The sequence below is a fragment of the Narcine bancroftii genome, chromosome 9 (assembly GCF_036971445.1).
Source record: "Narcine bancroftii isolate sNarBan1 chromosome 9, sNarBan1.hap1, whole genome shotgun sequence".
In the NCBI taxonomy this organism is placed as follows: domain Eukaryota; kingdom Metazoa; phylum Chordata; class Chondrichthyes; order Torpediniformes; family Narcinidae; genus Narcine; species Narcine bancroftii.
In genome coordinates, this window is record NC_091477.1 from 32,726,004 (window position 1) to 32,753,510 (window position 27,507).

A 27,507-nucleotide genomic window follows, 5' to 3' on the forward strand; every position below is an offset into this window, starting at 1 on the left:
AAGTCTAAGATTTTGCTTTGTCAAAGAGATTTCCAAAGACTAATGACTTAAAGTAACGACCAGTCAATGATTTGAGTGCAAGCTGGAATATAACTTTCTGGTGTCTTGATGATACTAACAACTAGAGTTTTGAAGAATATGCCAGTTTAAAAAAAAATGTTCAGGGGCTCCCCAGGATAGAAATGACCTGATGTTGAAGTCTGACTTTACACAAATTCTCTCATGCATTTTTCAAAATATTAATAAACATGATATTGATGACTAGATTCAATATGTATTCCACTAGTTTAATTATTGGTAGTGTTAGGGTGTGAATATTCCATGAAATGAAACAAATCTACCAAGTATACATGGAAAAATATCATGTAGGTTGCAATAGAAGATGGATGTTCTAGTTTGCTCAGGAACAACCTCTACGTAACCCAGGGACTGCTGCAAGAACAACCATTAACAATCTAGTTGTATGGTTCCAATAAAACCACCTGAGAGAACAGGAACAACCTCTACGTAACCCAGGGACTGCTGCATGAACAACCATTAACAATCGAGTTGTATGGTTCCAATAAAACAGCCTGAGAGAATATTTAAAGCTCACAGATGTAGTGTGAAGGCTTTGAACTTTGTGACAACATGATTATAGTGATCTGGTATTTTGAACTATATTTAATATATTATGGTTCAGTTAATCTTTTGCAACTTTAAAAAAAAAAGTTTCAAGTATGCAAATTCATCGTCTTCTTAATGATACGGGACACATTTTAAATATGGTGTGTTTTTTTTTTAACCATTCAACATTTTCAGTCCAGAATTATAATTATTTCTTGCTGATTTTTCTCCCTCTGCTCTATTCTAAAATGTGTCCTTGGAGCGTACTGTTTGAGTGCTGGCTCTCCAGTGGCTAGCTCAGGTGTCCATATGTAACTTGGGTGGATTTTGGTTGTAGTGGATGAAGATGGACAAAGACTAATGCTACATTTGACTGGTTATCCCATTGCTATTATTGTAGCAGTTTCAGCATGTCTATCAACAGATGATTAAAGTCAACATTAACACTGAAAATAGCTGGCTGCAATATTTGGCTTTGTGCCAACTGGAGCAATAAACACATCCATTTCGACTTAAGGGGCTATCAGGGACAATTATTGAATATTGAGAGAAAGAGAGAGAAACCATTCCGTTATTGGAAGTTTCTAACCCAAATACTTGTTTATGAAATTACTCTCATGGGAATTCATGTAAAGTCCATCTTATTGTCATTGCTGGTAGTAGCCCAAAATGTAAGTTGCCATCCATTCAATGCTGCTGGTTCTGGTAATCATCACACAGTCCCTGTGAAGATCCAGTTTTTTCAGCTCTGGCCTCCTTAGGGCTATGCTCAAAGTGTATGGGGTCCCCTTCCCTGTGAAGTAGCCAAGTTTTGGTTTCTTCTGTTCTTCTCTCCTACCCATTGCATAGAAAACCCTAAAAAACATTTCCATAATGCGACGTGAAAGAAAACATGGCTTTTACTTAAATGTACTCTGGGGGTGTGTTTGTGTGGGGCCCCGAATGAGAATGGTTCCAATAGAGGAGCCTCTGTGGCTGCTGCCCTGGATTTGGTTCTGTTTCTCCTCTGTTTTTTTTTTGTCCTTATAATTTTTTTTTTCAGATATTTAACAGTGTAAATTACAGCCATACAATTCAGAGTCTTTGGTTTTATGTGTATGTTTATAAAAGGAGAACATAGATAATTTTGTTTTAAGTTAGTCAGAAATGATTTTGCTGTTTGTTTTCAAGGCTAGTGTTTTGGCCTTGCAGTAATCAGATTTTTCATTTTGTATTAACACGCATCAATACTTCAATTAAATCCCATTGTTTTTGGAAATGTACCGGAAGGTTATTCTTGTCTTGTGTTTATGATTGAAGCCATGATTTATCAGTCATTCTGTTACTGACAGGAGAGAAAGATTCACCTACTGAGATATTTTGTGAGGTTGACAGCTTAAAATAGAGAGTACAGTATTTAAAAAAGAAAGTTTATTCTGAAATGTAAAATACAAGCTGAAGATAACACTTTAAGGAATGTTGAAAATAAGGATACTTGTGCTGTTAGTTGAATTGATATAAAAAAGATGATTACAAATGGAATGAAATGCAAAAGTCTGCAGATGCTGTGATTGTAGTAAAATAAATACAGAAACACTGGATGAACTCAGCAGGTCTCAGCATACATCGGCGTTAAAGATATATAACTGACATTTCGGCTCGAGCCCTTCTTCAAGGTATCTGTAAAAAGCAGGCAGATGCCTGAATTAAAAGGTTGGCAAGATGGAAAGAAGTATCCAGGGAGAAACACAGACCAACAGACAAAGGTGAGAATTGGAAATGAATAGGAGGACAGGAAAGGAAAAGTGAGAATTGATTGCAGGAGTCTCTGTGAAAGCAGAGCTGGGGGAAAGGAATCAGCGAGAGAGAGTGTGTTAGTTAGTTGGAGGGTGCCCAGATGGAATATGAGGTGTTCCTCCAATTTGTGGGTTGTCTGGGTCTGGCAGGGCACGAAACCATGGACAGAAGTGTCGGCATGTGAATAGGTTGGGGAATTGTTATGAGTCATCACTGGGGATCCATGGTGTTGCAGCAGACAGAGCCGAGGTGCTGAACGAAGCAATCTTCCAGTCTCTCCAATGTAGAGGAGGCCACAACAGGAGCCCCAGATGCAGTAGATGACCCCTGCGGATTCACAAGTGAAATATTACTTCACTTCGAAGGACTGTTTGGGGCCTGGAATGGTGATGAGGGCAGAACTTGGCCTCACCTTCAATAATTTACCTTCAATAATTTCTCTTTTGACTCATCCCACTTTCTCCTCTTTAAAAGGGGAGCCATGGGTACTTGCATGGACCCCAGCTATTCTTGTCTTTTAGTTGTCTAGGATGGGCAAGACATGCAACAACCCAACACAGGCAAGAATCCTCAACTTTCTATGCTTCATTGACGACTATTTTGATGCATCCATGATGAGTTCATGAACTTTATCCACTTTGCTGACAATTTGCACCCTGATCTATGCACTCAATGTCAGCACTACCAAGGAGCTGACTTCAGGAAGGGAAAATCAGAGGTGCATGATCCAGTAATTATTGGAGGACCAGAGGTGGAGAGGGCAAGCAAATTTAAGTTCTTGGGAGGCACTATCTCAGAGGATCTTTCCTGGGACCCAGCACACACTAATGGCATCATGAAGAAAACACGTCAGTGTCTCTACTTCATCAGGAGTTTGCGTATGTTTGGTATGAGTTCAGAAACCCTAGGTTGGATCAACTAGGCTGATACTCACTGGAATTTAGAAGATTGAGAAGGGATCTTATAAAAATGTATAAAATTCTTAAGAGATTGGACAGGAAGGTTATTCCCATTGTTGGGGAAGACCAGAACCAGGGGTCACAGATTAAGGATAAGGACTAAGATGAGAGAACATTTTTTTCTCGCAGAGAGTGGTGTATCTGGAATTCTCTGGCACAGGAAGTAGTTGAAGCTGGTTCCTTATCTAAATACAAGAGAGAGTTAGATCTGGCTCTTGTGTTTAAGGGATCAGAGGGTCTGGGGAGAAGGCAGGTTCTGAGTTCATGATCAAATCAATGGCAGTGTACGCCAAATGGCCTACTCCTATACCTATTTTGTATGTTTCTATGTTAACGCACAGTCAGTTTGTTTACGTTCATTTATCTGTTTGCAGTTCTTGTTTGCATGTGTACATTGTGTACCAATTTTATTTTTGCACTGCAGCAAAAAGAATCTCAGGGTTTTATGTGATGTCTGACAACAAATCTGAAATCTGATCTCATTCACTTAGTCCATCTCTAGCAAGAATCTCCCGTTCTCTATCTTGGGAGACAAACTCTTAACAGTTTTTGACAAACCCACCAAATCCCACAGATACCTCTTCACGCCCTGTCCCCTATAATGATTCCTTTCTCACTGTTCTTCCGTTATAGTCGCATCTGCTCCCAGATCGGCTTTAACAATGACTTTGCCAATTTCCATTTAACACCCCCAATCTATTCTCATTCTCTCTCTCTCGCTCTCTCTCTCTCGCTCTCTCACTCTCTCTCTCTCGCTCTCTCTCTCTCTCTCTCTTAAAGGCAGAGGTTCTTCACCCTTACGGCTTTCTGAATGCGCTGTGGCTGACTCTGAGGCGCCGATTCCAAGCCTTCTTGGGGAAGGATAATTGGTGGAGCGCTGTGCTCTGCTGCCTGACCTGAATGTACAGCCACTGCAAGTGGCTGGTTAGGGGTGAGCTGATGATGCTGTCAGCACGCGACCCATCTCCCCACTCACTCCTCCCTCCAAGGCAGGGGCAGTGGGTGGGTGCCATCGGGGGCGGCTGGTGCGAGCTGAGACAGCCACACCAGGTCGCTTCTGCCTTCAGTGCTGCTCTGTGGAGCTCAAAATGCAGATAAGCGATGGCTGTCTTCCCTATCCATAATCCCCCATGTAGCTTGAACTGTTCTGGGAACCACAGAGCAGTTCCAGTGACATGGGGGATTATGGGTAGTGAAGACGGTTATTGCTCTGCTGTGTATTTATGATGGGTAGTGGTATGGCACCAGTCACCTTGCCTCCGTCTGATTTGGAAGGCACTACGAAAGGTCTCTGGATATGAATGGGATGCTGGAAAAGCCTTTTAGGGCTGCTGTCTGAAAGATAAGTTTTAAGTTTTCAATCCGTCTTGTAGCCGACCTCCAGGCGGAGGCCTGACATGAAATGGCCTTCTGTCTCTGTCTGTTTCCTTTGCTCTTGTTGCACATTCACACAGCCACCTTCTCCCCAATCTACTCTCACCTTTCCTCTCTTGTGCTCCTACACATGTCCATTATCACCTTTTGTCTGTTGGTCTGAACTCCTCCCCCTCCTTTTTCTTTCCTTTTCTCCACCCTATTAATTCAGGTCCCTGTCTGCTTTTTCCCGTGAAGTGTTGGTTATAAATCTTTACCTCTTCTAGATGCTATGAGAACTGCAGCATTTCTGTGTTTTTGCTATGATTGCAAATGAGATAAGATTTGCAATCACATATTGCTGTTAAACTTCAGTTGTTATAAATGCTGAACTGTTGAAAATAAAATATGAACTTTGTAAATTCAAGGGGTTTTATTTCAGTTACCTATGTGCAGTTTTTCCAGTGGCTTTCAGTTTATTTTTCATGCATTAATTTGTGGAAAGTGCATGGTTGTGTTAGCTTACACAATACCATTTTCCATCGCCATCAGCAAAATTTGAAGGAAAATGGCATTGAGAGTGAATAGTCTTTTTTTTAATTCCTGTTTCTCATTTTTCTTGATTTCTCCTTTAAATTCTCCTTTTCCTTCTCTCCAATTTGTTTCTCTAATTGTCCTTTCCTCCCAACTTTATTTCTTGATATTTTTTCATTTATTTCTTCTCAATCTGCATTGCATCATTAACTCCATGCATCTTTAGTTTTGAATCTTGAATTTGTGAATGAGAGCATATGTTTATAGACAAGTTGCTTCTCTAGACATTAATCATTTTGCATTAATTGATGTGCTGTGTCTATTATGTTAATCTTTATCCTTTGTTCTAATATGCATGCATGCATACTACTTAACATCATGACATCCCATTCACTGGTACATCAGACTGAATCGTATTTTCATAATACACAACTCTGATTATCCGAAATGGTCGGGGCCAGACCTATTTCAGATGACTGGATTTTTCGGATATCTGGTCATTTTTGTAAAAACAGCTCAGTATCAACAGCAAATCACCTGTATCAATTTTGAAACAACAACAAACAATAAGGGAAGGCTTTTTATGCATTAAAATAATGTTTAATTCTCACCAAAAAAAATGCTGGCCACCACCAACCACCGACGTGTCCCCGGGAAGGCTTCCCGGGCTAGTGGACATTCACTTGTGAGTCGGCGGGCTCCTGTCCTCCTGTGAGCTCATTCTGGCAGGGGCAGTTCCAGTTTCACGTCCTGGTTCTCGATGTTGGAGCCTGACACAGACCCAATCTTTGTCTGTGCGTACTCCCTCTCCCAACCATGCTGATCACTGACACTGCCTGGGAGGCCGCTCTCTTAATGATCCTGGGATGAGGGATTCTTCTGACTGCTTGTGGCTGGGAGACAGTGGCATGCAGTTTGAGAGGGAGAGTTGGAGAGAAAAGTCAAAAGGGAAGGTAAAGAAGAATTGGAAAGAGCGAGGGGGAGGGAGTTACCTGAAATGAGGACAATCGTCGTTCTAATTTCATGTCGAGTAAATTATTTTTCTCTAATTTGTGAGGTCAGTTCGACTCTGAAAAAATTTCTGATAACTAAAGATTTCTGATTGTTTTGGATATCAAAAAATTTTCAGAGGTGAACAGACATCACTCGGGTCCAAAAGATTTTCAGAGAAATTGGAGAAGCTGGGATTTTTCTCAATGAAATGTAGGGGTAAGATGCAAGGTTTTAAGTCAAGAGAGGATAAACAAATAATACAGTTTAAAAAAAAAATACCCAGATTATCCAATATCCTCATTAATCCAAAAATTTTCAGAGGTGAACAGACGTCATTTTTGGATCCAGACCTCAGTGATGATGTTGAGGCTACAGTAGGCAGGTGCAACCATTTCAAGAATGATAAAAATCTGGTATTATGCCAAAAAACAAAAATTACACAGAAACTACCAAAAGATCAAGATCATAAAGTTGTGAATTTTCACCAGTTTTGTATATGGAACCGCCGGGAACAGCAGTTTGCTTTGGCAAATATCGGAAACATGGATGAAATCCCCATGAATTTTGACATGATAGACAATAACAATGGAATGTAAAGGTGTTAAAACTGTGCAAACCAGAAGTACAGGCCACCAAAGGACCCGGTTTACCATGGTGTTATCGTGACAAAGTTAAGACCCCTGGTAATCTTCAAACATAAAATTAAACCTAAAATGAAATTCCCTACACGTACTTTTGTACATTTTTATGAAAAAGGATGGATGGATGAAAATGGTGTAAAACTATAGATGGACAATGTGAGAAACAGGTGGTCTGGGGTTTGTTTCATAGCCACTTAACTGAGAACACTAAAAGTAGATTAGCACTACATCATACTTACATGGTGATTATCCTGGGTGGTTTGACATCTATATTGCAACCTCTTGATGTCCGCTTGAACAAGCTATTTAAACACCACGTGCGCAAGGAATGGAATACGTGGATGTCGAGGGCAGAAAAGTCATTCACAAAAGGCAGGGTAATGCGTGTTGTATCACTTGATGTGCTGTGTAACTTCATGCTCAAGGGATGGGACAAAGTTAAAGTAGAGACTGTGATAAAATCACTTCAAAAGTGTGGTATCTCTTGTGTGATTGATGGCACAGAAGAAGATTTGTTATGGGACACTGACGATGAAGCCGAAACTGCCTCATTAGATGCAGACTGGGACCCATGTGACTGTTTTAACAGTGAGAGTGTGGACGTGTCGCTGCCATCTTTGCCTCAGACGACGATAACAAGAGTGATTTTTGAAGGGTTCTAAATGCGTTGGTGTTTTCAGACAACGATAGCGATTTTGAAAGTTACTAATTGTGTTTATTTTTAATAAAAATCTCAATAAATGTATGTCGCAATCGGGTTTTTCTTTTTGTTTTTAAAGAGTCGACTTGTACATCAAATCTGCTTTTTGTGGGTCAACTTGTATGCCAAATCGGTTTTTCATGGGTTGACTTGTGTGCCGGGTTGACGTAGTTTGCATTTTGAGCTGAATTTAAGGTGTCAAGCAAGGGTATATTCAGCGTGTAAGTCGACCCCCATTTTTTGACAGTTTTTTTTTGGCTTTCACAACTCAATTTGCACGCTTATCTATATCGGAGTTTGTTTGCACTTCCTCCTTGTTTAAATTTCAATTTCAAATTTAATTTTAAATTTAGACATACATCATGGTAAAAGGCCATTTTGGCCCACAAGTCTGCCGCTCAATTTACACCCCATAATCCCATCAACCCCATAACCCATAACATTTCGAACGATGGGAGGAAACTGGAGCCCCCGGGAAAACCACACAGACGTGTGAAGAACATACAAATTCCTTTTGGGCAGCGCGGGATTCGAACCCCAGTCCTAATCACTGACACTGTAAAGGCATTGCACTAATCGCTACACCAATTGTGGCACCCATGTATGTAAAAGTAAAGATTCCATTATTGTCACGTAATACTACATTTAGAACATAACATGCATGAAATTCTTTACTTTTGTCCACCTTAATGCAGACAGAGTCACCACTTTGTCCAGCGCCCCTCACAGAAACCTACAGCACCTGGTGTTCCCAGGCGGTCTCCCCTCTAAGTACTGAACAGTCCTGAGCCTGATTAGCTTCTGAGATCAGCCAATCTCAGGCTTATTCAGCCTATTGGGCTTCTGTAGTCTGACAATAAATGTGAACTTTGAATTTGGCCTCAAAATATATTGTAATTTATGTTGTCTGAATAATTCTTGCCCATCATTCAATGCCATTGCCCCCCCCCCACGACTTAGTGGCTCTTTGTGTCCCTGCACTGTGACATCTAGAATAAACCCTTTACAGATCATTCTCCTCCATTCTCTACTGTCAGAATTTACAAGTATTTTGGTACCAGTTCTTCACAGTTCTCTCCACCTAAAATGACCTGTTTTGGTTTGGCACCTCATTTCCATAATCTTAATTTGAATTTATTGCCCATGATGTAGTATTTAAATGCAAATTATGTGCTTGCATGTCCTTTATAAAATTCCTCAAAATATATAACAAAAAGTAAAATTTTCCATCTTTCCTTGTATGTTTCTTCAATTGTTAAACTTTTATTGTTCCCCACTAGGGGAGAACAACTTGTTTGTTTACTTCCTTTTGTTTCACAGTTTGGCCCAGCCAAGTGTCTAATGCAGTAATATTGATATTGTCTTGTTCTTTATAAGGATCTGCAACTACATAGAACTTTTTCAATAGAGTAAAACAATTGGAAGGTGAAGCGCTCCAAGCATAAAAAAAAAAGACACAACCACAACAGATTTTGAAAGAATTTACCAAAGATTTTGTCAGAGGTCAGTTTTAAGAGTGACATAGAGAGGGAAGGAGAAGACGGGAACTTGAATGTATTCGACTGAAATCACATTGATGATTGTCTCACCTTGGCAGACACAACCACAAATGGTATAGGGTTTAAATATAGAGATGAACAGGATGAGGAGAGCAGAAATCTCATTTACAGTGATTAGGAGGATAAGATTTAAAAACTAGAATCAGAACTAACATTGAGATTTTGCATAGCTGGAAGTCTATATAGATTAGCAAGCATGGGTAATGAACAAACAAAGTCACAGCTTTTACCAACTGCAAGCTTACAAAGAATAAGGTGAGGGTGAAGAGCCGAAAGTCTGGATTAGTCAAGTCTATAGGTAGGAAGGACAGAGAAAAGAGTTGGTGTTTCTCATGGCATGAATTGGAGCACTGAATTTGAATAATCAAAAAAAAATGGAAGCCAGCCTCCTCTGTCTGGACTAATTTAAAATAAAAGTTCTCTGGTTTCCTCCCACCGTTCAAAACGTACTAGCGGTGTAGGTTGATGGGATGCAAATTGAGCGGCCCGGACTCAAGAGCTGAAATGGCCTGTTTCTGTACTGCATGTCTAAATTTTTTAAAGTAAAATACCACAGGATCTTTGTGTTCAGAAAGATGAGCCAGTTCCTGGTCAAATACCTCAGCTGAAAGGCAGCATTCCTCAGGGTTTGGGATTCCCTGAATAAAATGCATTTTATTATGGTGTAGTGTCTTATTAATGTGGTGTCTCTCCACATTTACTGTGATACTTGAACACCAGCCTTCTAACCCATAAATAACAATCATTATTAATTGCTCACAAGCATGGTGTTTCATTGGACTAGTAAAGAGCATGCTATTTCCAAATCCATGAGTTTGCTCATTAGTCGGTGTGTTTTAATATTATTTCACTACTTCTACGATGATCATTTATTTCTACTACATATTTATTAACTGCTTACATCTACCATCACGTAGCTTTGATATGTCCAGTGTGATATTGTTCATTGATGCATCGTCAATGTATGATAATGAAGGGCTCGAGCCCAAAACATCAGTTATGTATCTTTGCCTTGACTACATAAAGGACACTTGACCAGCATTTTGTGTTTTTCCTTCAACCACAGTGTCTACAGAATTTTGTGATTGACTTTTGATATTGTTCAGCTCAAAATGCTTTCCCAGTTGCATCCTAGTTGGATATGAATTTTTTTTTTGTCCACTCTTTTGAATTGTCCAGTTGAATCAATATTCCTCAATGCCCTTTTGAATTTTATTGAAATCCTTTTTTTAATAATATAGATGGATATTTTGTGGCCTGCTGACTCGATTCCTGATCAACAAAGAAGATACCATGAATTTCCTCTGTAAGGCTGTGAGGTTCCTTCAGTATTCTAAGTCTTAGTTATTATGATGTGCAATTTTCTCCTCTTGGGGGAAAAAAAAATTAACAATTCCTTCTTCATGGTCCCACTGCTCTGCAGTATTTCCCCCCCCCCCCCCCCTCCTTTTAGGAACTTAATTGATAGTTGATGTCGCATCCACTTCTACCAGTGAATAAAAGCTGTTCTTTATTTCAAGCTTCTCTTATTTCTGTACAAGGCTGAAGTTCTATAACCTTGTCAGTTTTTTTTTAAACAAACCTCATCATGACTTATTCAGATTTGGTCATGAAATACCAATTGGGGTCTAACTGGTATTTTAAAACTTTCTTGCATTTATAATGTATGCTCTGCTCACAAAGGCATGGATCCTACTTTCCTTTTAACAGCATTCTTGGTATCATTTCTGAACATTCAGTAAATCTCCAACTGTAGACTTCGGTAAGTTTTTTTTTGTTGATGATTTTTCACTCCTCTATTACTTATTGGTTTTGATATTGTCTACATGTGATTTAAAATTAAAATTCAGAGCAATTACTTAAACACATCATTAAATTGAAATAGAATGTGCTTCAGCATTGGTAATTAAAGAAATTGGATGAATTTCATGGTCAAAATTCACCTCCATGGCTGAAGTCTTTGTCCGTGACAATCTCACTGCTCAATATCTCATGTGAAATGTTTTTTTGTCTGATGTATCTCCCTCCCAAGGTGCATGGTTATGAAGGGAGCATTGTGAAAATAGAAGAGGCTGTTCTTGGCCAATGTAGGCTTTTGCTCTACACCATTAGTGTGCAGCTGACTTAAGAATCAAGATGTCATTGCAAAGCAAAGTCCTTCATTCCCAAACTCTGATGCTTGTGTATGTTAACAGTGGAAAGTAATAAAATGAAGTTGCAGTAGCTTCAAAGTCAGACACAGCTAAACTTTACGAGAGAGAGACACAATTAGTGTTTATAGAGTTTTGGGGAAAATCGCGGGGGGAAAAAAATAACAATTACTGCCCATGTGGACATTCACACTGGCTTCCTTTTATAAACTATAAATACCTGAGTGCAGCAGTTCTGGTGGTTGGACGTGCAGTAGAGTGAATGACTGTCAACAAATTTTTCCAGTACGATTTACACTGCAGACTTTTGTAATTATGAGAGTGTGTCTCACCATTCAATTAAGATGTGAATTAAAAATAGGAGTACATTTATGGTTTTTAGACTGCAGAGCATATAATGGCACAATCAAGAAATGTTGCCGCTCCACGGGCAGTCTTAAAAGGAATGTGCAGGAATTTTGAGTCAATTCCTGCACCGCGATTGATCCTGCAGGACCCCTACAACATTTTGGAGAAAGCCTGCAGTGTAAATCGTACTGGAAAAATTTGTTGACGGTCATTCACTCTTCTTCTTTTGGCTTGGCTTCACGGACGAAGATCTATGGAGGGGTAATGTCCACGTCAGCTGCAGGCTCGTTTGTGGCTGACAAGTCCGATGCGGGACAGGCAGACACGGTTGCAAGGGAAAATTGGTGGGTTGGGGTTGGGTGTTGGTTTTTCCTCCTTTGTCTTTTGTCAGTGAGGTGGGCTCTGCAGTCTTCTTCAAAGGAGGTTGCTGCCCGCCAAACTGTGAGGCGCCAAGATGCATGGTTTGAGGCGATATCAGCCCACTGGCGGTGGTCAATATGGCAGGCACCAAGAGATTTCTTTAGGCAGTCATTCACTCTACTGCACGTCCAACCACCAGGACTAGAACTGCTGCACTCAGGTATTTGCAGTCTATAAAGGCAGCCAGTGTGAACGACCTCATGGGCAGTAATTGTTAATTTTTTCCCGCGATTTTCCCAACATTGCAGTCTAAAAACAATAATTGTGTCTCTCTCTTGTAAAGTTTAGAAGTATACTATTTATGTATTCCATTTGTTTGTGAACAACTTGTTGAAATTATCTTCAAAATACTTTTTAAAAAACTGAGATATTCTCTTTGGTGGAACATTTTATTGATTGGCTCTCTTGTTATTATCAGTGAACTGCCCCGAGGACATTTTGATGCCTTGTTCTCTCAGCAGCTCAGTTGAGTTCAAGTAACGTGTTGAAAATTTCTCCTGAAATTGCAGAATTCTGCAAAGATATTCCTATTGCCTTTAGTTAGTTCGGCTTGTACTGTGCAACCATTGTAAGAGGTGACTGTTGATGTGAAGTGAAATGGAGGGATACCTCTAATCTTATTTGTGCCAAAATTGTCATCTAGGAGTCAGAAATCTGTTAAGAATTCATATTACTTAATATTTTGACTTGTTACAACAACAAGTCAACTTGCCTCTGTTTAGACATAAAAGCTTTTTTTTTAAACAGAGTTGTACTCCAACACACCAGACTTACGCATTGATGTAAACTGCTTAAACTAATCAGTTTTGTTGTGCAATTGTTGTAGCCAGTTACTGGACTATATATGTGCCCGATTCCATATGATATTACTGATTATGACTGAATGAGCTATTAATAGTCAGTGAAGAGGGTTAATCTTTAAAACATCTGGATTTTCCGCAAACCAGGCAGAATCAGGCAAAGAAAAATAAATGCAGTCAGAGATCTTTCATCGGAATAGTTTTGATGCATTTTCAAATTCCAATATCCAGCATTTATATTTATTTGCATTTAAATCAATTAATTTATGACTTGTATTGAGTGACTTGCTTGTTTGGGGCCACTGAGAATGCCTAATTAAATTAAAATTGTAAACTGGAAAACTGGGCATTGACCTTTAGTTGTCAAATCTTGCAGTCGGGGAGTGACAGTAAAGCGAATTATTCCTGTGGTGCAAAAAGCATTTGCATCCACTGTACTGTTTTAGCATAAAATCTGTTTAAGAGAAAGGGAACTTTCCTGCTCGATAGTACTTGGAGTTTCCAATTCACTTGGCAGTGTTTTCTCTGGAACACAACTCCAACTAAACTGGGTCATTTGTTTCAATGTAAAATTGAACATGCACACAAAATTAGAGTGGACTGCATTTTGTTCTTTTACGTTATAACCAATTTTAACCCAACCCTATAAGGTGCTTCCCTTGTGCCTTCAGCAAAACTGGGAGATGCCATCTCTGATGGGTGGAAAGGGACTTAGAACAGCTGATTATGGTGGTCAAGCCTTTGTTGTCAGCTACTGCCATTGTAGTTTACTCCAGCTGTCTTTTTGGGGCATGACCAATAGAGGCTGTGGTTAAGAAGCACATCTTACGACGGCAGTGCCACCACTCCCATGTGACTCATCACTTCCACTGAACTACGGTGGTGGAGCAGAGAAAACGTGGGTGATTCTCTGAAGGGACTATTCAACAAATCCAGAACATGGAAGAGAACATTTGAGAGGGCCCATCTGAAATGCCCATATCCTCCAAGTACTAATACTCTTAAGAAAATACCACATGGTCTATAATTCTCCTTGTACTTTCTCCTTGACTGGTAGCTTTATTCTTCATTATGACTTTGGTCCTCCTTTTTAAATACTCTTCTTCAGACTGTCTAACCACTTTAATCTTTTTATTTGAGCGGTACTCAGCAAGTTAGCTGAAAATATAATAGCATTTAGAAATCACATTATTTAGCTGTAGGTTACCTTAGGATAACATTACAGTTGTAAGGCTCAATATAAATTCTTCATTTGGGATCTGAGCAAGTAACCTGAGCCACTTTGTTAACGCTTTGCTTGTCGCATCACCCGGAATGGATGAAATAATTCAGTGTGCCACCCTTTGTTGTAATGGAAGAGCAGAAGCAGTCCATATTCTGCAGGTGGGAAGGGAAACAAGAAGGGGATAAATGGATAATAATTGAAGAAGTGATGACCAATATTGTCATCACCTTTAGCGAGAGAATATGACGGGCCCGATGTTCCAGCTTCAGTACTTGACGGGCCTGGTGTTTTGCTTTCAGTACTCGATGGGCCCAGTGTTTCAGCTTTAGTTCTTGATGGACCCCGTGTCTCAGCTTTTGTTCTCGACGGGCCCCATGATTTGCCTTCAGTACACAATGGGCCTGGTGTTCCCTTTGACTTAGTGCCCTGCAAGTTTTCTTCCGAAGGAAATTGGTCGTGTTTATAAAAAAAAATCTCTGGTTGTGACTCCCCTCGTGTCCTCTTCTGAACGATTATGTATTTTGAGGGGGTTTTACGAATGTTCTTATTGCTAGAAATAGCTCAGATGTCTGTGCATGATGCATGCCAAATATATATTTTTTTACTTGTGTGAACTTCTTAACTAAGTTGCCTCAAAGCCCTCCTGCAGTCTTTGGCAGACACCTCTCCATCCAACCATTGACCTTAGTCTCAAGTTACTCGTGCGTTCTCTCCTAAACTGATATTTATTTAAAAATATAATCTTCAAGAAATCAGTGCTAACTATTTCCATGGTCCAAGGTCCATCTTCTCTTGGATCAACCCTTAATTCATTGAAATATTGTCTCCTGAGTAGTTTTGAATTTACCCTCCAAATTTGGGCTTGTAAAATTGCTTGCCCTGAAATAAGTCATTCACTGCTTTTAAGGATTGTAAAATTAGCTATTTCAGTGAGAGCATGGTCAATTTGTACAATTGCTCCCCTTAAATCAAATGTCTCCATTTTGATGGTTCTTGTTACTTGAATATGTGCATTTCCCTTTCTGGATTGGGCTATGCACCATCAATTTAATTCATAAGGCAGACAGCATTCCCTCAATTTCCACATGGTAATACTATACAGTATTGAATCCCACTAACAGGTTTACTTTGTACAATGCCGTTGAAGGTTGTAATACATGTAGCTTCAATTATTGACATTTGGGATATCAAGATCTCTGATATTATCCATAAACAAAATCTCCCTTCACTTCAATAGCTACTTGCCTGGAATTGTGTGGTTGTGAACAATGAAATTGCAAGATTCTTACCTTGGTATTTCCGCTTTGATTATTGAACATTTCTTGACTTGGTCTTAATGGTAAACTCCTGGAATTAAAATGCTTTGAAACTTCTTCCTGATGGCAACTGCACCGTTGCTAGGGAGCTTCCTTGCTGCATCCCAGTCAGTACCTCTTCTCGCCACTTTGAAGCTTTCGTTGTGAGTTGTGTCCTGGTGCGTTCAGAATCAGAATTTAAGGTCATGAACAAGTCATGAAATTCGGTGTTTTGCGGCAGCGTCATAGAGCAAACGTGTATTATAACCATCTTAAAACAATAATATTTAAAAAAAGGTGCACAAAAAGTAAACCAGTGTCGTTGGTTCATTGATTATTCAGGAATCTGATGGCAGTGGGGAAGGAGCTGTCCTTGCGCCACTGAGTGCTCGTCTTTAGGCTCCTGTACCTTTTCCCCGATGGCAGCTGAGTGAAAAGGGCACGGCCTGGGTGGTGGGGTCTTTGAGGATAGAGGATGTTTTTTTTTTAAGACACCACCTCATGTAGATGTCCTCGATGGAGTGAAGTCTGGTGTCTGTGATGCCACAGGGCAAGTTAACAACCCTCAGGAGTTTATTCTTGTCCTGTGAGTTGACATCCCCTTACCAAACAGTGATGCAACCAGCTAGAATGCTCTGTAGAAGATTATGGGAATCTTCGTTGACATTACCGAATCTCCTCATACACCTCACGAAGTATAGCCACTGGTGAACCTTCTTTGTGATTGCATCAAAGTGGAGGCTCCAGGACAGATCCTCTGAGATGCAGAAACCCAGAAATTTGAAGTTCTTGACCATCTCTACTAATGAGCCCTCGATGAGGACAGGGTCATGTTCCCCTGACTCCCTCCTGAAGTCCACAATCATCTCCTTGGTTTTGCTGATGATGAGTGGAAGGTTGTTGATGTGACACCATTTGACGAGCTGATCTATCTCCCTCCTGGACTCTTCCTCATTGTCGTTTGTGATTCTGCTGACAACTGTGGTGTCATCGGGAAACTTGTAGAATGGCGTATACCTGCCCACACAGTCATCGGTGTATAATGAGTGGAGCAGTGGGCTAAGCACGCATCCTTGGGCTGTGCCTGTGTTGATAATCAGTGAGGAGGAGACATTGTTTCTAATTCGTACTGACTGTGGACTTCCAATGAGAAGATCAAGGATCCAGTCGCAGGAGAGGGGTACAGAGGCCTAGAGGTTGTCGCTTCTTGACCAGCACTGAGGGAATAGTGGTATTGAAGGCTGAGCTGTAGTCAATGAAGAGCAGCTGTATGTCTGACTTGTTGTTTTTAATGTGATCCAGAACGAAGTGGAGAGGCAGCGATTTTACATCTGTTGTGGAGCGATTGTGATGAATTGCAGTGGGTCCAAATCTGTGCTTAGGTGCGTGTTAATTCTGGCCATGACCAGCCTCTCATTTGCTTTGCACCTTCTCTTTGACTTTTTATGCATCCCAGTGAAATCCAAGTTTCTGTCAAACAAAACAAATGCTGAACCAAGAAAGAGTTAGGTTAGTGTTGACTGCATTACTTGACACGTTGCCTTGATCAAGAAGTCAGATGTGTTCTCAGCATCTTGTTTTCAGTTGAATTTCTAAAGCCAGAAATTCTGGATTTGCCATGAAGAGAACTACAACTGTGTGTATGGGTCATGTTTGCTTTCATTATTTATATTGCTGATAATGCTAAATCTTTGAAAGAATACAGATGTGTTACTGTTGTCACGTTTGCTGTTGAGAATCCCCAGAACAAGATCTAACCCTTTAAATGGTTTGAGCGTCTCATAAATTAATTACAAATTGATTTTAAAATCCAGTTCAAATCTTGTTGACATTAAATTTGATTACATTCCACAAAATAAGCAGTAAGTAAACAATTCCACTAGTTTCTGTTCTAATTGAATTCTGTGTGAAAAGCCTGCACAAACTTGAGTGCTTTCCACTTGCTCTTGATGGGATATTATGTGACAATAGAATATCCTCAGAGTAGAATAAACCTTCATTTATTAAGATAATCAAGCATCTTCCCATTTTTAAGTAATTTCTTGCATTATGCGAAAGAATATCGTCATAGATTGTTAGGAATTTAAAGCCTGTCTTGTACACCTGTTAGCCATAAGAATCTAAATACAGAAAAATCCCTGTTATCCAGAATTCAAGCAACTGGCAGCCTCAAGTAACTTGCAAAAAACAATCCCGCAAGGTAAATAGGTAAAAATTATGGAAGTTTAAAATTGGCGTGCCTTGCCATTAGTTTACCAATTCACGTAACATGCAACCTCAAACTACCAAAAAATTCACTAATCTGGCATCTATCAATCCCCATAGGTGCTGAATACCAGGGGTTTTACTCTATCTACGTTTCAGGGCAAATGGAACTTGATTTTTAGTGACCATGACTTGTACTATAAAACTGTCTTCCATTATTAGTCTCTCTCAGGTTGTGAGATGGCAGTTGCCAAAAATTGAAAAAAAAATTTGTAAAGAACTAATAATGTTCTATTTTATTGTGCTTGCACATCTGGCTTTAATCAGTAAAATACAGCAATTTAAAAAAAAACCCTGAGTCTTTCTATTGTAATTATCATACAAAGGTGCTTCTTGGTGCAACCCATTGTTTCATGCAATGATTTTTCTGCCGGGAGATGCAGGACATTCCTTTGAGAATTGAAAGCCTGCTTTATGCTGTGAAAAATACACAAAAGTGCTGGAGAAACTCTGCATCATCCTTAGGAAGAAAAGATATATAATCAACATGTCAAACCTGGGCCCTTTGTCAAAGTATGAGCCAAAAGGAGGTAGGCGGAGTTTCTCCAGCACTTTTGTGTGTGTACTACCATCTGCACACTTGCTTGTTTTATTCTGTATGATGTCAAGTTTATCATCATCCAATTGCACAAATACAACCTTACCAAACAGCGTTCGGCAAAACATGCAGACACACATCCCGAAATGACACACATTCATGAAAACAGACAAGCGTATTCAGGACAAATAGTCGTATACAGGTATGTAGTGCTTAACATCCACGATACACTCTGTGAAATTGGGTGTTATGCAAAGTGGACGGTGTGCAAACACAATATTAGCAAAACTATACGGGATACTGAACTTATTTAGGCTATCGATACTTCTCCTTTGCCTCTTGCTGTTGCTATCACAAGCACTGGTTTTGCTGTGTTTGGGAGCCATGATGGATTTACAGTACATACATACATAAGCCTTTGTGTACAAAACACATGAGATACATGCATTGCGTGCGGGAAGTTGTGGCGTGCATCTGCTATATCCCATATTCCAATCAGGATTTCTGAACTCTTATAACCTTATGGGACCATGGACAAAGATGTACACATTGCCTGAACAGACATTAAGTGATTTGTATCTGTATGTAAATAAATATTGATTCATAAATATGAATATCTCAGATGTGTGAGCAGTTCCTTTGGTCGTTCAGCATTCTCACTGCATGTAAAAAGAAGCTGTTCCTCAGCCTGGTGGTACTGGCTCTGATACTCCAGTATCTCCTGGTGGTGCAGGGTGGAAAGAATCCTCATCAATTTTTCACGTCCTCTACAGACAATGATTCCAATAGATCGTGTCGAGGTGGAGGGGTTTGGGGTGGGACGACGACGGGGGGGGGGGGGGTGGTGGTACACTCCACTGATCCTCTTTGCCACTCTTACAGTCCTGTGAATTGACCTCCGATCCAGTTCTCTGCAGCAACTGTACCACACTGTAATGCAGCCGGCCAGCACATTCTTAATTGAGCTCCTGTAGAAGGTTGACGTACATAATGGTGGCCGGTAGCTTTGCCCACTTCAGTCTTCTCAGGAAGTGAAGTCGCTGTTGCATCTTCCTGGCAAATGAGGAGATGGTATCAGAATTAAGACTTAAGAAAGCTTCAGTTGGTCAGAGTTGCACAATGTCTTGACATCAACATTGGTTGACACATCTGGGAGTGGATATGTTTGCCAAGGTTTAAAAAGCGGGGAGGGGGGTATTTGATGCCACATGTTGTATAATGTGGTACTTGTAATGCACGTCGAAAGAACCAAAGACTTGTTGATCCAAACCAAGGTTTTCATTAACTAAAAGACTGGAGTATACCACAAGTAGGTCGACCAGTCCAGAATGACTTGGTCTGGCTAGGAGCAATCCTTTAAGACCTGCCAGTAGGTGTGGCTACACTCTCACCCAATCACAGTCATCCTACACTACCATCTGTACATATACACATTGGTGATAGAATCTGTACTGTCACAATACTCCTTTAGCATGTACCAGTAATGGTTAGAATAAGAATTAGCTGTGCTTTCAGTGAAGTAATTGGTCAGCACTGGTACATTACTAGAAATAGTGACAGAAATAGTCAACTGCTTTTTATTCCCTTCCCTGATTTGGAAAAATAAATTGGGATGAAAACTTTGTAACAAGGAAACATCTTGACATGGTTTTACAACATAATTTCAACATCTTGACAATTAACATAACAATTTAAATGACTAATAAAGTCATTTATATTCTGAGGTTTGTCATGGAGAGTCATCAACATAGAACCAGCTCATTGGCCTATTTATTCATTCTACATAAAGCACCTATTAACACTGATTCCATTTGGTTTTTCCCATCAACTCTCTCCCATTTCCATGAACATTAGAGACCATAAAGAGCAGTTTATTTATCTGCTTACGATCAAACCCGAGCACCTAGTAGAAATATACAGAAAGTGCAAATCCAAATAGACATTATAATTTTAGTTTTGGGCTCAAATCATCTTGTAACAAGGAGAAACATCATTGACCCTACCTTCATGTACCTGCACTTTAATTTGCAATGGTTTGTTTACAAGGTCACCTAGATCCTTGACCACAGCTAACAACTTGCTATTTAAAAATGTTCTTTCTATGGGTGAGGACTCTTAGCCAAAGTCGATGACCTCCCGTGAATCTCTATAATATCTCCCTGCCTTGCTGCTGCCTGCTTGACTGGTCTGACTGTATCCCCTTGAAGTTTCTGCATCCTCCTCATTGCCCACACTTCCAATCAACTTGGTATCAGTACCAACTTTGGAAATATTGCATCTGGCATTCGCATCCAAATATCCACTCTCATTGTGGTACTAGATCTGACCTGCAGTCATATTTAAAGCAGCCCCAGTTCTTCTTTCTATTCCCAACCCTCAGACTATATATATATATATATACATACATACACACACACACATATATATATATATATATAAACCTGCAGCTGCTTAAGTGAAATTGTACTTTCGCTTTAATATTTGAGTTGATGAAGAGAAAGAGCTGAATTTGTCTTTATACAGTTAAACTGTGAGAAATTATGACCTTGTTTCAGTTCTGTAAATTTGCAGAATCTTATAATTGAATAATTATAATTCCATGAGGATTTCTGCTCATTCTTAACTCAGAGCATTTATTCCTTCCCAGCCTTCTCTCTAATTACACTCCTTTTCCATGCATGTCCAGTTTTAGTTTTTCTTTTACCTTTTCTCTGTTGTTCCTTATTGACTTATCTTCTCGTGTTGAGTATTATTGCCAAGGCAAGCATTCTCGCATTTATCTGAAGTTGCTCATGCATTTCAGCTTCTTGATCGCTGCAGCCCCTGCGGTGAAAGTACTCCAATATGATTTTGGTAGCATTTTTCAGAGTTCAGATACAGAGATGGCGAAGAAGTGTTGATGTGTGTCCAAGTTATGATGGCTCATTGTTTATAAGCAAAGTTGTTGTTCCAATGCGTGTTATCCTCGTCCTCTGAGCTGCAGTGTTTGGAAGCTACAGAATTAAAGTAGTTGAATCAGTAGTGACCCTGTCATGGAGGATGTTGTCTGTTTATCAATCTGGAAATGCCCTTCAATAAGAAGGAAAAACGGATGTTCTTTTGCTTTGATGGAGATGGCATGTTAATTGCTTGCATATTTCATTCATTTGATCTGGACTATAAATCCATAGCCATATTTTCCACCTTTCTTTACTTTCTGCGAAGATTTAATCCAATAAAATGAATTTGCTGTCTCACTATTACTTATTGGTTTTGATATTGTCTACATGTCATTTAAAAATAAAATTCGGAGCAATACTCAACATCTCATTAAATTTAAATAGAAAGTGGTTTAACGTTGTCCAATTTCTTTACTTATTGAATTTCATGATCAAAATTCACCTCCACTGGTGAAATCTTTATCCATGACAATCTCTCCCAACATCCAATTGGTATTAAATTTCTTGTCCATATTTAAATGTGCCTGACGTTTAAGAACCTTGGTTTTTAAACGATTACATTGATGGATTTTGTGTTGTATATTGCAGAGCAACGAAAGTCCCAGGCCAAAACGCCGGCGTCTATCTCATTCTGTCCTTGAGATCCAGAGTGCATCTCCTCTCCCGACGCCACCAATGCGACCATGGGAAATAACAGTGAATAGGCGGCCTCCCTCAGCCCCTTTCAACCAGCGACGATTCTCAGGGGAAAGGTGCAACACACCAGCACATCACAGGAGAAGGTAAGTGCTACATTAGCAATAAATCATCCATGTCTTCAGGCTTAAATGGTTCCTGCAGGGTTAATTGATAGTGAGAAAGGACAGAAAATCCCATTGCTATCAACTTCCAGGGCCAGACGTGTGCATTAAATTTCTTATGTAGGCCAATGTAAGAAATATATGTTTCTTCATTCTGATATACCATCTTAATCTGCTGAATAATCGCTGTATCTAGGGAGAATCAGTCATAAATAGGTATATTATTCAGATGGGCATAAAATGTTGATTTAAATTTTATCCATTTATACAAGGAATAAAAACATTATTAAATAGAATCTAAAAGTAGTTTGTTATTTGTTTACTAGTTTTTGTGGCTTTATATAGTTCTTCAAGCCAAAGGAGCCAAATGTGTGACTTCATCTATCCTTGTTTGCTTTTGATTCTGGAATAATTGTCTGTATTTTCCCTTTATTACTTTTATCTCCCTATTTAAGTCTGACTTGATTTGTCTGCTCCATAATTCCATTTTTAATCTTCCCACAAATTCTCATCACTATTGAGGCACTTGCATTTAATTGATGCCTGCAACCTTCATATCCTCTAGTTAAATTTTCCTGGACTGAGTATATAAAGGAAGAACAGGGACCAGCCTGTAACTAATTGAAATCCTAATTTGAATTTTGACAAGCTTCTATCTACAGCTAGGAATTTATTTTATACAATGTTACAAGTCTCTTTACAAAGATTTTCACTTTTGTGGTCAGTGGGTAGTGACAACTGTCTATAAAAAGTGACGTTCAGGTGAAATGGGAGCATTCAAGATTTCTTTATTGTCATGTAATAAATAGCACAGAACATGTAATATTATGCAAAATTGCCATCTGCCTGTCGTAAGGCAAACAAAGAGTCACCATAAGTGTTCCAGGCGCCCCTTACAGTCGGAGAGGAAAAAAAGCAAAAGAGAATCCCTTCAGAGACATTGTTTGTGGATTTGGCTCCAGCCCTCCCACAGCCACTCCAGTCGTATTGACTCCTGTTCAGTTCATTGGCACCCCGAGCCCCGGATCCAAACTTCCACCATGATCACGAAGCCTTCAGTGCCTGAGGCCCTTTGGGAGCCCTCCTCGCCCTCAGCACCCTCTCGGGTCCCAGCTCCGATACCCGGTTCCCACAAGCCAATCTCCAGCAGCCCGCAGCCTATGCGGGTCCCCTGACCGCAAGTGGCCCGCAGCTAGCGTAGGACGCTCAGCTGTGGAACCTCTTGCTGGTTTGCTGCCGTGAATGAATGAATGAATGTAGATGAGTAAACTTGAAAACTAAGATTGTTGAAATTCTAGGTTCGGTGTATATTTTAAAATCTTTTCTTTTCACAGTTTCAGTCTTTTTACATTCTTGCCGGTTTGTTGCAGTCCTCCTGCGCGACGACAGTGGGGTAGGCGTGACAGGCCTTTGCATAATCCCATCAACCAGGATGAAAACTACCACCACTCTCCATATTCACAGCAAATGTCTATAGATGAAAATCGATCTTACAATCACACAAACCTATCACCACGTATGCTTCACCCTGCTGCTCATCCTCCACAGCAAAATCCCGTAATGGTGGATCTCCACGAGCAGGTTAGAGTTGCTCTGTTAATTTGATTGACTGCTCTCCAACTTTAATGGGTCTCACCAGCGCTGTAGCCAGTCTGCCAGTGAAGGGGATATAATTTGCCCAAGAAGTTTCAAAAGAACTTGGTTCGAGGTAGAATGGCTATTGATGACATTGATGCTCCTTTTAAGACATTCAGTTTATCAGGCCCATGCCCTTGCAATCCTGCTTCTACCCCTCCTCCAGTTCCTGCGTCCCTGTAATTTGTTCTCTTCTCACGCCTTCCCATACATAAATCACCAAGCATCAGCAGCGCTTTGGTGAATTGCATCAGGCAGCGCCTGAGCTAATTTACTGATGGTCTCAAATTGACCCCAGAATGATGGCATTTCATGTGCATTTGTACTAAAAGGGGCGTACTGAAAATCCCATTTCTTCGCAATTTTGTTCGTCAGCATGAGGAATGGGGGAAAGAGCTGGTACCAGAGTGCAAGGAGTGTTCTCCCAACTTCCACTTGTGAAGAGTGCATGTTAACTTTTAGATATCTTTTTCAAATGCTCCTTTACAGCCACTCCCATAACATTTCTAATCTGAGACTGCCTCCAAATCTTACAGAACCCAGGACTTCTCATTATGTTCAGAGATCCTGGAAACATTTTCTTCCCCACTCCTTCCCCCACCCCCCCCCTCAAAAAAAATAAATTGGAGCATGAGATCCTCATTCGTGTCCTCATAAATCTCATCCCTTTTTGCACTGATTCTGTCTTACGATGTATTATGAGAAATCAGTGAACTCCACTATCCTCTGTGCGTAATGCATCTGTTCTTGGGCGTCCACAAGGTGCAATGAGATCATTAACTCTGTCTGTTTGCCTGGTGCAATGATCTCTCATCCATAATCGTTCAGTTTGTTCCCAACCGTTGGTGCCTAACTTCCTTCTTTGTCCAGTTTGAGAGTGGGAGTAATAATGGTTTGTAGCTGGACTCTTTAAAATTTCTGAGAAAATAATTTGGTGTGTGTTGAGACTGTAATAAATAGTAAGACATTAATTAACTACCACTTACCTTCAGATAAGATGGGACCCCAATTTCAGCCTGAATTTCATGGTTTTAGCTCATATTGGTCGTATAAGATGACCCGCCAGTTTTCTGCTCGATGCCTCAGAGCGGCTGCAAGGAACATGCTGGTGTCCGGGCCACCCAGCAGCAACCCAAACTTTGGGTAAAACACCCCAATCATTAAGTAACCCAGAGTCCAAATTTGCAGCATTAGCTGCAGCTGGATTCAGGTACAGTGTCCTTCACATCGAAGAAGTCGCCTTGGGCTCCCAGGCAGGAGTGGGGAACTCAGGCTCTACATTTTTTTACAATTGTAAAATGTCTGGGTGGGTTATGGTTGGGGACTGGTGATGGCAGTGGGGAGATGTCGGGCCCAGCAGCAGTGATGGGGAAGTGTTGGGATCAGTGGTAGGGAAGTGGTTGGGGACTGGAGGTGGTCGGGGACCGGCAGCAGTGGTGGGGAAGTGGTTGGGGGTTGGCGGCGGCGGTGGGGAGGTTGTTGGGGGCTGACAGCAGTGGTGAGGAGGTGGTCGGGGACCGGCGGTATTGGGGAAGTGACCGGGGACCGTCAGTGGCGGGGATGTGGTTGGGACCAGTGTGCTTTCCCGGCCAGAATTTTACGGTCACCTGTTTTTGTATCTGGCCTATAAGTCGATCTTTTTTTTTCCGGGTGCTTCAAGGGTCATCTTATCCACTGAAATATACAGTATATTTCAAATGATAGCTTATTCTGAACAGAATTTTGTTAATGAATTACTGTGGAACTGTAGACAATATGTAGTTATAATCATTGTAGCAATAATTCAAATAAATACATTACAATGCAAGTTTAGTGCACAGTTTGTGAATTGACCGCTTTATTAAAATCCTTAAAATTTTCAGACGGTGTATTTCTTTGTCCAGGTTTACAGATGGTCAGGAATAATGGAATCTCAGGATTGATCTTTGAAGCACTACTGTTCTTGGAAAGATGAGTTATTCATTTTATCTTGTATTCTAGATGCATCAAGGAACAGTCCCTGTGTCCTATACTGTCACCACAGTAACAGCACATGGTTTTCCACTCCACGCGGGGCAACATATTCCAGGGTGCAACACGCAACAGGTCCCGGCATGCTCAGTTATGTTCAGTGGACAGCACTATCCAGTCTGCTGTGTTCCACCGCCTGTAAGTTTTAAGAATTAAGATGTTCAGAAGAATAAATATTATGGTCAATCTCTTACAAACTAAAACCCTCAGTATCCATAATATTCTTCTGTACCTGAGCAGCTTCGGAAGTGAAAGTTTGTCATATTTTCAAATCGTATTAGATATTATTTTTATTGGTACACATTCATTTAAACTTAGGATCCATTCTGCCACAGAAAAGTCAAGTGAGATCAGAAACCAGTGGTTATTTAGGTTGTAGCTTTGAGTCCAATGTAACCTCAGTAAGGTTGGGGTGACATTTGAGAGATGTTTTGATGTCATCACATAAGTATTTCAAAAGTTAGGAAACTGCACTAATTTTGTATCATTGTGTGTATGGAGCTTTTTTTTAATGCTACTTACATTTTCAGAAAATGTTATTTCTGAAGTCTGGTCTGATTGTAACTGAAATCTGTTGATATTAAAGTTTGATTTTTCAAAGATAAGATTGAGAGGCATATATAGGTTGAGCAGCCTGCACTTTTTTTCCTGGAGTGATAATAGCAAACACCAGAGTGGATCTGTACAAAATGAAGGAAAGAACATTTGGGAGAAATGTCAGGTGTAAGGTTTTTTTAAATACACAGAGTCATGGGTGCTGGGAATACATTGCCAGTGTGGTGGTGGAAACTGGTACAATAAGACATTTAAAAGACAGGCAAGTGGATGCAAGAAAAATAAGAGGGTTATGGGTGTGAGGTAGGAAAGGTTTACTTTGTTGAGATGGTTTATATAACAAGCCAATGAATTCATGATTTTGTAACCTTTGTGCAGGTACCAAACCAAGCTGTTCAATTCACAAATTAATGATAGTGAACTGTGTTACTTACTACATCCAGTCCATGAACATTTTTACTACTATCACATTAACATCAACAACATTGTGGGCCGAAGGGCCTGTACTTTTCCATAATATATGTTCTATAAGGCTGGCCATAATCTTTTCACAATTCAGGACATTCTTGTGTTTTACTTTGCAATGTTGTGTATAAAGTTAAATCAACCAATGTCAGGAGGATTGTAAGGATAAAGGACTTTTAATATCATTTGAACAGCTGAAGAAGAACTATGACTTGTCCAATAAGACTTTTTTTTGTTACCTTCAGTTGTGATCTTTCCTTGTGGCCAAGTTGGGGCCTGAAATAACTACCAGGACTCGATGAAAAGAGAAACTACTTCATGAAGGAAATGTATATGTTTATTTCTAGAATGTACTTTTTATTAATGAGTGAGAGCCCAAAACCAGGTTTGCATAAGTCTTAAGTGATCGGAATTAGACCTGGACACAACAATTATTGAACAACTCTGCTCAGATATTTCTCAGGGAAGTTTGATAGCTCCTATAAATGCCAGGATTAGATTGGTCCATTATAATTTTCTCCATATGCTGTACCTCACCCCACAGAAATTACACCAATATAAACCTCAATTATCAGAGGTTTTTGGTGTGATATTGAGGTTGGTTTCTATTTGCATTCTAATTGGCTTTGCATGAAGGTGAGCTCCTCTGATATGACCTCTGTGATACCCTAAGATCACGGGAGTCACCTTCCCAGTAGACCCAGAGCTTTGTCTTCTGGGGAACTTTACCACGGTTCGTAGATTACTAACTAATTCTCAAATTAACCACAGAAATTGCCTTGGGTGTGGCCAGGGAATTCATAGTGGTAACATGGAAGTCTGACTCCCTTCTACTCATGGATAGGTGGTCTTCGGAGATGAATAGCTACCTATCACTTGAAAAGATCACATACAATCTCAGGAAGGGATATAACACCTTTCTAAAAATCTGGCAGCCTTAT

General features: G+C 40.1%; 1 protein-coding gene and 1 long non-coding RNA gene across 12 annotated transcripts in view; one reads left to right on the forward strand and one right to left on the reverse strand.

Moving 5' to 3' along the window:
- The window catches only part of rnf44 (ring finger protein 44), a 124,884-nt gene that overhangs the window by 77,903 nt on the left and 19,474 nt on the right, over positions 1-27,507 (forward strand). For 10 of the 11 annotated variants that reach the window (XM_069898705.1, XM_069898715.1, XM_069898716.1 and 7 more), the window contains 3 exons: positions 21,690-21,883; positions 23,236-23,482; positions 25,517-25,684. In XM_069898705.1, the coding sequence (XP_069754806.1) occupies positions 21,690-21,883; positions 23,236-23,482; positions 25,517-25,684 (609 nt within the window). Of the gene's footprint in view, positions 1-21,689; positions 21,884-23,235; positions 23,483-25,516; positions 25,685-27,507 lie in introns of those variants that run through there. The other variant, XM_069898707.1, reaches the window with a different exon arrangement.
- The window catches only part of LOC138743391 (uncharacterized), a 38,418-nt gene continuing 36,268 nt past the window's right edge, over positions 25,358-27,507 (reverse strand). Inside the window, exon 3 of the long non-coding RNA XR_011344853.1 lies at positions 25,358-25,682. This is a non-coding gene — a long non-coding RNA (uncharacterized lncRNA). The remainder of the gene's footprint in view (positions 25,683-27,507) is intronic.